This window comes from Carettochelys insculpta, chromosome 9, assembly GCF_033958435.1.
Source record: "Carettochelys insculpta isolate YL-2023 chromosome 9, ASM3395843v1, whole genome shotgun sequence".
Classification (NCBI taxonomy): domain Eukaryota; kingdom Metazoa; phylum Chordata; order Testudines; family Carettochelyidae; genus Carettochelys; species Carettochelys insculpta.
In genome coordinates this window covers 55125691-55138456 of record NC_134145.1, presented here as the reverse complement: position 1 = coordinate 55138456, position 12766 = coordinate 55125691, and the positions used below count along the sequence as shown (strand labels likewise).

Below are 12766 nucleotides of genomic sequence, written 5' to 3'. Positions count from 1 at the left end.
GTGTGAATGTGCTCTTTCGAAAGATGATCTTCCAAAAGAGATCTGCCAAAATATCAGCTTTCCAAATACCACTGTAGTGCAGACATGGCCAAAGAGAGAAGCTCTGAATCTTCCCAGTTCCTCTGGATGTTCACATCCTTTCAGTTCTTATTCCTTGCTCCTCAATATTCACCTTTCAGATACACTGCCAGTCTAGTGTCTCCATTCTCCCCATTTCCCTCAATATCTTGCAGCTCACTTGACTCACAAGCTTGATCAGCTTCAACTCTGACGTTCTGTCTATTGCCCATATAACAAGAGAAAAATGGACACCCTTGTATTAAATAATAAACATTTAAAGTAAATATTCTTTGCTTACTTGGAAAAAATCTCTAAGTTTTTTTCTTTCTTTTCTTTTTTTCTTTTTTTTCCAGAGAGCCCAAAATTAACTGTAGTTCACAGTGAAATTCTGGTTGCTCTTGGAGATACAACAGTAATGGAATGTAAAACCACTGGAGTCCCACCTCCTCAAGTTAAATGGTTTAAAGGTGCATTTCTTCCATCCACTTGGGTTCATTTTGTTTGGCTTGGTTTGTTTACTAAAACAATGATGCTGCGCGCAATTACTTTGGTTTGTGACTTAATAGTGCTAAAAGCAGGTTTACTACTGAACTGGTGACAGATTGATGAAGTTCTAATTTTGGAGATACAGCACTAGATCCCTAGGGTCTGATATTCCACTCTGTTTTGCTGTTTTAACTCCACAAAGTTTGTGAAGTTACATTAATGTAAAAAGAATGTAACAGAGGGGTGAGTCCAATCGTGTTTCTGCCCAGTGATGGCCTTCCCAATTTGTAAAATGTTTAGATGTATGTATCTAAAACCTCAAATGCGCTTTTCTATTCTTGGTAATTGAATGGCTCCTCCAACCCTTTCAAAAAGCCCAAAGAGCCTTTTGCTTTTCCTGCTACCAGTATTTTAGAGATGCTCACAAAAGAGAGTGGGAGGCACAACTCAATGGATCATCACAGAGATACATGAGGTTTTCCCTTGCCCTGAGAAACTGTCAGAAATCTCTGAGAAAAGACTTCATTGTTGCAGTCATGCATGTGTAACCATTGAACTAGGCTGAATCCCAGAAAAGACTTCAGTTAAATCTCCCTCGTTTTCTGGAATTCCAACAGTCCTGGTAAATAAGAATTGCCCTAAAAGATCAGCCTTGAGTACATGTTTCCATCAGGGACACTATTTCGGCTTTTGGTGTGTGTGCGAGGGAGGTGGGTTGGTGTGTGGGGTCTATAAATCTCATTGTTGAGCTTCTTGTCTTATAAAATGAAAAAAGCAGTCCTGTAGCATCTTAAAGACTTTATTTATTAGGTGATGAGCTTTCATGGAATAGACCCATTTCTTCTGATCTGGAGTATAATGCTATATTATATTATAATTCTAATATTATAGTTTTCCAACTGCATTACATTTTCAACACTGACTCCCATCAGTGTTGCCCTATCACCCAGCTCTGGAAGATCCCTTTGTAACTATTTGCAGTCAAACCTGGACTTACATAAATTATTCAAAATAGTTACCATCTGCAAATTTTACCACCTCCTCCTTTACCCCGTTTTCAAGAACATTTCGAAGTTTAACAGCAGTGGTACAAATGCAAGTCCCAACCGCACACCACTCACTCCTACTCTTTTTCCACATCTTTTTTAGAGTACTGGGCAATGTTTTTGTGGTGACATAAGAATCTTCAAATGACTAGAATGACAAGCCTTTTGTTATTCTTATTCACCCAGCTTCCCTCTTTTTATAAACAAATTCAAGTAGGCAAAGCTGCAAACAGCTCAAACTCTGTTGAGGCAGACTTCAAGTATGAAATTCAGGGGTTCAATGTTTAGGTGGTGGTTACTGAGTCCCCATAAATGGTTTCCCTCTGGCTTTGTCTCTGATAATGCTGAGTACCAAATGCTTCAGCAGAAGGTGCAAAAAACTCATCCTGGACTATCCTGAGATAACCTGTCAATAAGGAAAATCTCTTCTTTATTCTGTATTCCCCTATGTGCAAAGTTGGGGGAAGGCCCCCTCGGGGTGTGTGAGAAATTTCATAAGGGGGGCACAGCACAGTCAGCTGCTGAGTCTCAAGCTCATCCATCTCATTAAGAATGTTGAAATACACTCCTGTTGTTACAGACGTGTATTCCCATTTGTATACCAATTAATAAAGTTTTTACATTCTACATACTTATGTTCTTACACACACCAAAAGTGTTTCTTTTATATGAATATAATCAAAAATTCAGTTAGTCTGGATTACATTAGACAGGTTGGGGGGGTCCTGCTAATTGCGGGGGTGGAGGGGAATGGGACCCGATGTAAAAAGTTTGCTTACCCCTGCCCTATTCGATTAGAGGTTGGCTTATTCCCCAAAGAAAGTGGTTTTATAGCCCTTCTTTAAAAAAGTGATTTTATCCAGGCTAGTGTAATTGTGGGAGTTCCTATTTTCTGTTGAATAAAAGCCAGCGTATTTATCTGGGGGTGCGTAATTTAATACCATCATGCAAGGATGTAATCTCAAATTGGGAATAAAAAGGGTATTTCTTTCACTGGAAACAGTTTTGGAAATACTCTGTGTTATTTCATCACATCTTTTTTATCTGGATCTAGGTGACCTAGAATTGAGGGCATCCACGTTTCTTATTATTGACTCTCATCGTGGTCTTTTGAAGATCCAGGAAACACAGGATCTGGATGCTGGTGATTATACTTGTATGGCCAGCAATGAAGCAGGAAGAGCATCTGGCAAGATAACTTTGGATGTTGGTTGTAAGTATCTTGTATTCAAAAGCATTAGGTGTCTATGATTTAAATTTTCTATTCCTTATATTGGAATGACTTGCACTTAGAAACCGGGGCTGCATATTCACTTAACCTGTACATATTAGTGAAGGATTGTCCAGATCACTTAAGTTTTCACTTTGTAAATAGCAACAGACTACATTCTAGTTTCATGTCCTCTCAAAAATGACTGTGCCTTCTCCCATGCAGTTCTGTATACTTGAAATGTTTTCTATCAAGCCAGCTTCCTTGTCTCATTCAAACCCTTCCTACAGCTTTCCCTTCTACTTCCCTCTTTTTTGCAAAACATGAAAAGTGAGGGGAGGAGAGAAGTGTTGCTTTTTTAAGTGAAGCCATAAAACATAATGCCACACTGACCTGAATAACCACTCAACATTATTATCACTCTTGGCCTTTCTCCCCTTTTCCCTCAACCCTTTTTGGTCTGCTTGGGCCACTGACTTCTTGTGTCATGTTGACTATTGGCTCTAGCTCTGTAAGTTACTCTGTGGAGGCACATTGTGGTGTCCATATGGATTCCTGCTTTTTTCATAAAGGCTCTTTGCTGGTGTAGTGGTTCTCTCATGCAGTGTATCTTGTTGGTCGACGTCATGGTCTGTAAGCTCATTCGAACAGGAATTGGGTGTGTTCTCATTTCAGGAAGGTGCCAAGCATATTGTCGAGTACTCACAAAATAACTAATCATGATGATAAAAGGCTGAAGTTGCAAGGTTTTGCTAAATTTATAATCTGCTATTTTGATATTATGTGCTGCATGATGGGACACCTAATTGAAATTGTAGTTTAGCCTAAACAGTAAAAGTAAATGCTAATGGCACGTTGTGCCTGTTTTATATTCTGTGAACTCCCTCTGTTCCAGCTCTTCCAGTTTTCACACAGGAACCTAGCGATGAATCTGTGGATATTGGATCAAATGTGACGTTGCCTTGCTATGTTCAGGGTTACCCAGAACCAAAGGTTAAATGGAGACGACTGGATGATGTCCCACTTTTCTCAAGGCCCTTTGCCTTTAGTTCCATCAGTCAACTCAGAACGGGTGCCCTGGCTATTAACAGTAGGTAGACAAAAATCTATAAAGGCAAGATCATAAAATACATCCTGCATAAAATGTATTAGTCAAAGTTACAGTAATGCTGTCATGTATATTTTGATTTTAACAATGTCAGTTTTTACCACAGATTGTATTCATTTGTCACTAAAATTCCCTATACGTTCAACAGTAGGACTGAGTACGTTTCAGTTATCATTTAAATCTCTTTGTCTGTGAGTCAGAATAAAATCTGGGCCAGCGAAATACAGTACTCTAGGTGAGATTAAAACTTGGGTCCTCCTGCCAATTGTTGATACTAAAAATTACATGGAATCTTGGCAAAAGAAGGGGATGGTAACTCAATTGCTTGGGCCAAGTCCTAGTTTGGGAAGCTACTGTACATTCTGTCTGCCTCATTTCTTCTTGCAGTTTGTTGGCTATAGTATTCTTCACCTCCTGTTCTAAACAGCTGTGCGATATTGTTCTGCCTTGTTCCCTCCCAAACATAGGTATATTCTTAGATGGGTGATGTAATTCCAGTAAGTATATTGTTTCTAAAGCGCATTAAAATCATTATAATATACGTTACACACACATAATGTGTTATTCTTCTTTAAGTTCTTTTACATAGGCCATGCTTCTCTCATTGTGACCAATGACAAGGAATAGCCAAGTAAAATGATGTTTAAAGTGAAATATTTTTCATTGACATCTGTGAGTCACAAAACAGTTTAAAACAATGCAATCTAGTAATTTTTAAAATTTAATTTGCTTTTAGATTTGTGGGTCAGTGATGAAGGAACTTACATCTGTGAAGCTGAAAATCAGTTTGGAAAGATCCAGTCGCAGCCAGCCACCATAACAGTAACAGGACTGGGTAAGGCGTGCTAAAATAATCTAATCTAGCAAAAGGGTTGGTTGACAGAGGTTCTTCAGCAGTAGTGGGCTAAGATCATATGTGTAAACATTCTCTTACAGCACTGCACTGCTGAAGGGCGTGAATTCAGGTCGATAATGCCTTGGTGGGATGTGGGTCCATATCTGTGAGCTGATGCACATGGTTCTCCTGCCATGGAGGGTGAAAGCCTGGCTTCTGCTTGGTTGTTCCACAGGCATTTCTCAATTAATATCTGTTCTTATCAGTTTAATATCTGATCACTCTGTCTTTAGCTATGAGCCCACACCAAATAATCTGAACTGAAACATGCCCCAAATTCTTATGGTATTTGAAATCTCATGCTGGAACTGAACCTGAATTTAGCAAACGCTCCTCAGTTTTTATTGGGCTGGACAAATTCTGAATGTGAACACTAGTCAACTTTGGCATGTGGAGATTCCAAACTAGAATTAGGAGCTGTGAACCCATTTCTAATTTTCATGTATTGTTAATGTGTTTTTCTGGGATTGGCTGGGGAGAGGGCAGGGAGCTAGCTGAGTACTGGCTCCTCTTTTTTTTTTTTTGTTACCAAAAAAAGCACTGTTAATAATTTGATTTTTTTTAAATAAGAAGGTACCTAATAAAAAGTTTTCTTCTTTCATTTGTCCAAAATGAAAGAATCAATGTGTTAAATTGGGGTGTGCAAAGGAAAGGGTGGGCTCTCTTGGTTGGGGGCAAAAATTTTCTAAGTGGGGGGAAGGTTGCTGGATGTCAGGCTAATTCATCTAATTAAAAATGTTGAAATATGTTATTGTTTTTATGTATGCATATTGACATTTATATAGCGGTTGATAAAGTTTTTTACATTCTATATACTTACCTTCTTACACATGATGAAAGGGTTTTTTTTTTTCTTCATATGAACATAACTGAAATTTCTGTTGGTTTGGATTACATTAGATGGGTTGTGGGGAGGGGCTTCTGATTGCAGAGATGAAAAATGGGGCCCAATGTAAAAAGTTTGCTCACCCCTCATTTAAATTAAAATAACAAGCAGTATATTATAAAAAACAGTGTTCTTTAAATTTGGGAATAGTAGGCTTAATTCTGTGCCTACTATTTAGTTCATTGGGGCTACACAGTAGGTAAATCTTAGCTTAAGTAAAAGTAGGACTAAGGCCTCAGGGTGTAATCAAGAGCCTAAGCTTCTACGCTGAGTTCAACACCTTAAGGGACCCTTGGTAGGATATTAAAAATGATTAAAATGGCCCAGCACTGTTCCCTTTGAAGACCAGGGTAAAACTGCCATTAGCTTTAATGCAAGCAGAGTTAGACCAATGAGGAGTGCTTTTGAAAATTCTACTCAAAACCTGGAATCTGTTCTACAAATCTTCGTATATAGTTTTACACACACAATCATTTTGACAGAATTTGTACAAGAAAACTGGTTATCGTGCTTGTAAATCAGATGTGTATATATATACTGCCCCTCTCCCATATTAACTGAATTAGAAATATCTACATGGAACAGTGAAAACAACAATTATTGAGTTTTACATGTTAGAACTTCTTTATTTACTTAATTGACTTGCTGCAAGACTTGAATTAGTTCCAGCTGTAGTTAATTAAATGGATCTTCAAAAAGGTACTTTTCCTTACTTTTATTTTTGATTCCTCCTCTTAGAAATGTTTGTTAAAGACAATACATTTTTTATCATGAAACAGTTTTGTGGTGGGGAGTCAGAGAGGTTTCCTGACATAATTTATCTGAAAACCTGAAATTAGTAGGGAGAGTGCTCAAGGCAACTTCTTGATAAAATCAGAATGTAAGAGATCTCTGTAATTTAAGAAGATTGAGTGTACAGCTTGCACAAGAGTTATCTTTAAGTAACTTGTTTTATCATAGAGAGTGGGAAATAAAATAATTAGACATAATGCTGTGGAGAGTGTATATTAGTAGGAGGATGTGAGAGGGGGATCTATCTATGTAAGCAGCATTTTATAAACAGTGAGCTTTTGACCTATCTAAACGTTCTGTTTAATTTCACTATTTAAAGGTCACTTTAAAAAACAAACAAGTGAAGCTGTTTGTGAGCTAGTAAGGAATCTGCTGGATGTTTATTGGGATCCAGAGCTGTCTGCCAGGCTGTGGACAGTTCCCATGATGCTTAATAGTTTGTGCTCAGAAAAGAAACACCTGTGGGCATAAACCTACCTACTTCTATTCCTAGAAATTCTGCTACCAATAAGAAATAAAATTGTATTTTGGGTATAAGTCAATAGGGTTTTTGAGTGTGCAAGCCCAAAAAGAATGAAGATATTTAATAGTTTTGACTAGACAATCTCTGATCCATGCTGACTGATACCTAGCCTCATGCTTTCTTCATTTCACACCTGCTTCTCATACTTTCCTCTTTTTTCTCTTCGGTCCTGTGCCATGCCTGCATTGCCCAAATATCTTCATTGTTCCCCTCCCTTGTCTTGTATTTACATTTATCTATTAATTTTCTGACTAACCTCATACCCCTCCAATATATCTTGACACTAATATGCCATTTGCCAGCCATTACATTATTCATTTTGCCTTTCCTCCGTCCTTTGTCTGTCTTGTATATTTAAATTGTAAGGTCTTCTGCGTTTTTACAGTAGCTAGTGCATTGGTTGGTCTTTAGGCACTATGTAAATATTCATAATAATAGTAATGGGTATTTCATTTTCATTTTCTGTAAGCACATAGAAATGCTGACATGTCTTTTATTTAATTCAAGTTGTGCCTCTAATTGGAATGAGCCCAGCAGTAGCCAATGTTATTGAAGGACAGCAGCTTACTTTGCCTTGTGTACTGTTGGCTGGAAACCCCATTCCAGAGCGGAGGTGGATTAAAAATGATATGGTGGTAAGCAAATCTCTTTTGATTTTTCTGTATAGTCTTGCAGCTTCATATTTCCTGAGAGAGAAAAACATGCAATTAACATTTTAAAGCATGATATAAACCTAGTACAGTGTTAATATACCTACTCTTTTTAACCAATTATTTTTTATATGGGAGAAGAAAAGTAAATAAAGGATTGCAGCAGATAATTGATCTTTCATATGAATGACACAATCACACAAGTGTTCTAGGTAAGCAATGTATTTGTCAACATTCAGGTTTGCCAGCTTGAGACTCCAGCTGATAGGACCAGAAATTACAATCTATAAAAGTGCAATCCTGGTGGAGGTTCATCATTCAATCATGAGAGAACCTGGTCCTGGGGTTCATCTCCTGATTCTTGATGGAGCTTTCCAGCTGGGATAGTTCCTTCTTTTCTTTTCCATAGGGATTTGGCTGGCCTGGGTTCTGCCTGTGTTGGTTTCTCCCTCAACTGTTCCATCTTCCACAGTGTGCTGTCTTGGACCTTCTCCCCCTCCCTGAGTCTATTGTAGTTTCTGGGGGTAGGGCAAAAAGAGCTACTTGGTGATCGCTTTCACCTTAGTCAGACTTAACCTCTGGTGTCCTGGACTCCTGACCCATTTTGTTTCCTCTTCGCATTCCTGGCAGGCTGTCAGCAGCCAAGTAGTTTTCCATTAAACTGATCGCTTCAGCCAACAGCTGTAATTGGTACTGCAGGACTCATCGTCATCTCCTAATAGGGAGTTCTGGGTGAATTGCCCCACCAGAAGGAGTTAATCCTATTCAAAATATATTTTATGTGACAGGTGAAGGAATGTTCTCTTATTTTGAAAAAAACCCCTGAGTTATTGAACCAAAGCCACCAATATTCCTTCTAATCCTTTCCCTCCATGTTCAGAATAAATTTTTTATGTATGCCACTACCGTCGTCGTCATCATCATCATCATCATCATCATCAACACCAACAACCGTGGGCTCAGCGCTTGTTGGTGACTGATACCTCTCTCACTATTTCCTTCCATCTTTCCCTGTTCAGTGCAGAGAGGCTTAGTTTCTGTAGACTAGCTCTGCACCAATCTACTGTATGATCTACCCATTCTCTGTGGGAATGGCTTCTCCTATTCGAACTGTCCATTATGCCGAATACCAGGGTCTTGATTTTTTCATTCTTCGTTCATTCTGCAAATATGCCCAAATAGCTGTAACTTGCATTGTATAACTTTCTGCAGTAGATTCTCTTTTGGCTGTATCTTCCTATATAATTCCTCATTGGTAACCTTCTACTTCCACTCTATTCTCAGGATTTTTCTGTAACAACTCCTCTCAAATGCCAATATCCTTCTCTTTGAATCTTTCGTTATCACCCATGTTTCACATAGCACAAACACAAAACGGTTCCCGTGGGTGCTCTGCTAAACAGCTGGGCAGTATCTGAATTTCTTTTTAGCATCCGCACAAGCACATAGCTTACTAGAACACTGAAAGCCACTACTATTTGAGATATCTAGGGCTATAAGATAAGATAGATTTTTTTGCATAGTTAAACTTACTTTCCTCTTTCTCCAGTTGGTTCCAAATCCCTACGTTAATATTCGCAGTGACGGGAGTCTGCACCTCGAAAGAGTTCGGCTGCAAGATGGAGGGAAATATACCTGCATGGCAAGTAATGTAGCTGGAACAAGCAACAAAACTACCACCGTCAGTGTGTTTGGTAAGGGATATTATCTCAGAGTTTCCATTTGTTAGCAACATAAATGCTTACAAAGCAGTAGCTTGCAGAGAGAGCTTTTTTAAGATTTAAAATTATATTAATACCTCAGATGTTCTGGGTGGAATGGTGTTGCACTATGGAGTAATGCAGCAGAGAATCAGGTCCCTGCATATAATGCAGTTAAACGATTAGGCCTGCTGCTTTTGAAAAGGAAGACAAAAAAGACTTTTGCAATCCATCAAATCTTCCCATTTAATTGTCTACAAGTGATGGATTTTGCAGACTCCCTTCCTTTATTTATAAACCAGAGACACAACTGGGAGTTTATTGGCCGTCTAAGCCAAGTGTTGTCTAAGATGTTACATAAATGATAAAAGAATACTCAAGGGAGCACAGTGCTTAAAGATAAAACATGTTTGGCAATGCTGCATCTTAATACCAGTAAAACCATCACAGTTTCTCACTCACAGTGAAATGAGTGTTTGCACTGTAGTGACCCATAACGGACTGAAATTCTTACATGTTAAATTAATCAAGGGAGATATATTTCATATTTCACTGAGAATGCTGGCATAGGCTTTCCACTATAAAATAGAGTATTGCGCATGCGATTATTAGCCAATGCTTTGTGACTGTTTTGAGTCTGACAAGCACTCTCTTATGCGCAGCTTTTTGGGAGGGTATTTCAGATCTCAAGAAGATGAAGTAGGGTGAAAAAATTGGCTTGTGCTCAGGGGTCTAGGATATAAGGGTAGAATAGCATAGGAATCTGAAGTCTCTAATCTCTGTTATGAAGTAGGAATTGGGTAATTTGATAGTAAACTGAAGTCCTTGTTATCTTTTGACTGTTTGGGGTCTGTGAGAACTGATTTGGAGTTCTCAGTTAGGTTGCTACAAAAAAAAACAAAAAAACCCCACCATTCCCCACAAAAAAGTATATAAGTAAGCTAGTGGCTTTATTACTATAGGTAGAACCTTTCTCATCTGGCACCGTGGGGATTGGGTCGGTACCAGATGAGAAAATATGCTGGACCATGGTAGGTCAATATTGTCTAGCACATTACCAATACTCCACTGCTTACTGGGCTGTTAGAAAACATTTAGGGGTAAATTATGATTAAATAACAGCACAGACCACTGAGAGCCAGGACTGGTGGCTGTAAACAAACTTTACAGAACCATAGGAAAGTTGGCCACACCCTGAGAAGTGGTCATCCGGCTAACTAAAATCATGTTGATGTACAGGCATTGCTGGATTAGATATTCTGGGTTAGAGAGGTTCAATCTGTGGCATTTTTAACCAGTGAAGGCTGAATGAGCATCTTGCCCTTAGGCCTAGAGTGGTCTGTGTAGTAAAATGAAAGACTAAACACATGCAACACAGGCTTGGTGTGAGGTCTGAGGCTTAGCTAACAGATGAACAAAACATGGTTAACACAAAGCAAAGCTAAGCTGTGAACAGCAGGCAGGCCCATGATAACAGAACTTGGCACAAACAGGTCTGAGAGTACAAGACACTCATTGGTGATCAGCCCAGGTGCAGAACAATAATTGGTACAAGTCACAACTTGAAATCACAAGATACCTCCAGCTCATTAGAGAAACACCTTGGTACCAACTCTTCACAGATACAGACCCAGGTTTACGGAAGGGTTTAAATGACAGCACGATGGATAAAAGATGCTCTAATCAAACCATAAGGTACAGGGTGATGGGTGGTAACCTGACAAAATCAGAGGGTGGTAACTGGATACATCAGCAGTGAGGTGTGATTTGTTTGTCACTGTATATAAAGTGGTATCTGGAGGGGGCAGTCTTTGTATGACCCAGGGGGCAGTGGAAATTTCTCACTGACTGAATCATTTTATTGTGGCAGGTATACATGCACAGTGGTTCAGTAGAGTCTACTGACAGCTGCTATTGTACTTTTCTGTACAATAAACCTGGCCTGGTGCCTTTGATCCTTATCTGTCTGTGGTCTTTGGAGGCCCTCTTGGGGTCTGCTGCAGTCATTGGGCCCACATCATAGAACACAAGTAGGCTTCTGGTTATCATCATCGACAAGGTCAAGATCCATGGGGACACCACAGCAGTAAATCTGCTGAACTACAGTCTGTCCTAGAGAATCCCCCCATTGATGGCAATGGACTCACTGACAGATAAGCTGCAGCCATTTTCGCCACAAGTGCAGATGAGAACAGCACCATTTCAGAAAGCATTGCTTAAAACTTAGGGGTGGTAGTACCAAGTCACTGTTGAGACATTGAGGGCAGAGTGAAATTTCCCAACTCCCTATTCTAATAGGTATTTGCAAGGCCTACCTTCTGGAGATTGAGTCTTCTTTACTGAATAGTAGTTGAATGTATGCAAAATACAGTGTGATAATTATGCAATGGTTTAAAATACGCATCAGAATGTATGTTTATATTTTTAGTTCTGCCTATCATTCAGCATGGACAGCAGATATTCAGTACAATTGAAGGAATCCCAGTGACATTACCATGCAAAGCAAGTGGAGTTCCTAAGCCATCTATCGTCTGGTCCAAGGTAGCTTCTAAACTTTGAGCTGTTTATGTTAAATGATAAACTGAACACATCATTTAGCTATAACAGGAACTACGTATACTGAAGGCAGCCAAAATCCTCTGTCCAGAGGGACCTGGAAAACCCCATTTATTCTACTGCTGTTTTTCCAAGGAGAGTTTTGGCTGCAACACATTCAGCTTCCACACATTCAAAGTTAGAAAGACTTTACTGTTTATCTATGGATCCTTTTAATAAAAAAAGCTTTGGAACATTTGAATGTAATTATTGTGGTTAGAAGAAATTAGAGATAGGCAAACTGCCATAGATTGAGAGTTCAGATTCATTTTGGAGTCTTATTTAAACTGAACACCAGCTCTAAAAAGAGAGCACGTAATAAGGCTTGTTCAGGGCATGTTAAGTAACTCATTAAATAATTCTGTTCATGGTGCTCAAGAAGGAATAGAATCCAGTTCAGTCTCTCTCAGCTGTGTTGGCTTTTCAAGACTAATGGAAGTAAAAATTAAATATTATTGAATAGGATTCTTGATGCACCCAGGGAGCCAGATCTTTTGAATAAGAAGGTGCCTTTTTATCTTTATTTTAGATTAGAATGACAATTTCAGACATGAATAACAAACAGTCCTATGGCACCTTAGAGATTAACAAATTTTTTTAGCTTTTGTGGTGTAAAATCCAATTTCTTAGATGAATTTATGACATGGTAGAAGTCTCAAAATCTGTTGACTTTTCAGAATTAGGATGGAAAGATTTTCTGTTAAGATTCTCTCTGCTTGTACTCATATCGCTCATATTGCAAAAGGTGGCCCCAGAAAGTATAGAAGGGTATCCAGACATTTATGAATTTCCAGGCATTCCTAATATGGATGACT

The 12766-nt window shown here is 38.8% G+C and overlaps 1 protein-coding gene across 3 annotated transcripts in view; it reads left to right on the top strand.

Moving 5' to 3' along the window:
• Positions 1-12766, top strand: part of HMCN1 (hemicentin 1) — a 312463-nt gene that overhangs the window by 134817 nt on the left and 164880 nt on the right. For all 3 annotated transcript variants that reach the window (XM_075002181.1, XM_075002180.1, XM_075002179.1), the window contains exons 14-20: positions 414-527; positions 2647-2805; positions 3698-3892; positions 4647-4745; positions 7514-7641; positions 9206-9350; positions 11785-11897. In XM_075002181.1, the coding sequence (XP_074858282.1) occupies positions 414-527; positions 2647-2805; positions 3698-3892; positions 4647-4745; positions 7514-7641; positions 9206-9350; positions 11785-11897 (953 nt within the window). The remainder of the gene's footprint in view (positions 1-413; positions 528-2646; positions 2806-3697; positions 3893-4646; positions 4746-7513; positions 7642-9205; positions 9351-11784; positions 11898-12766) is intronic.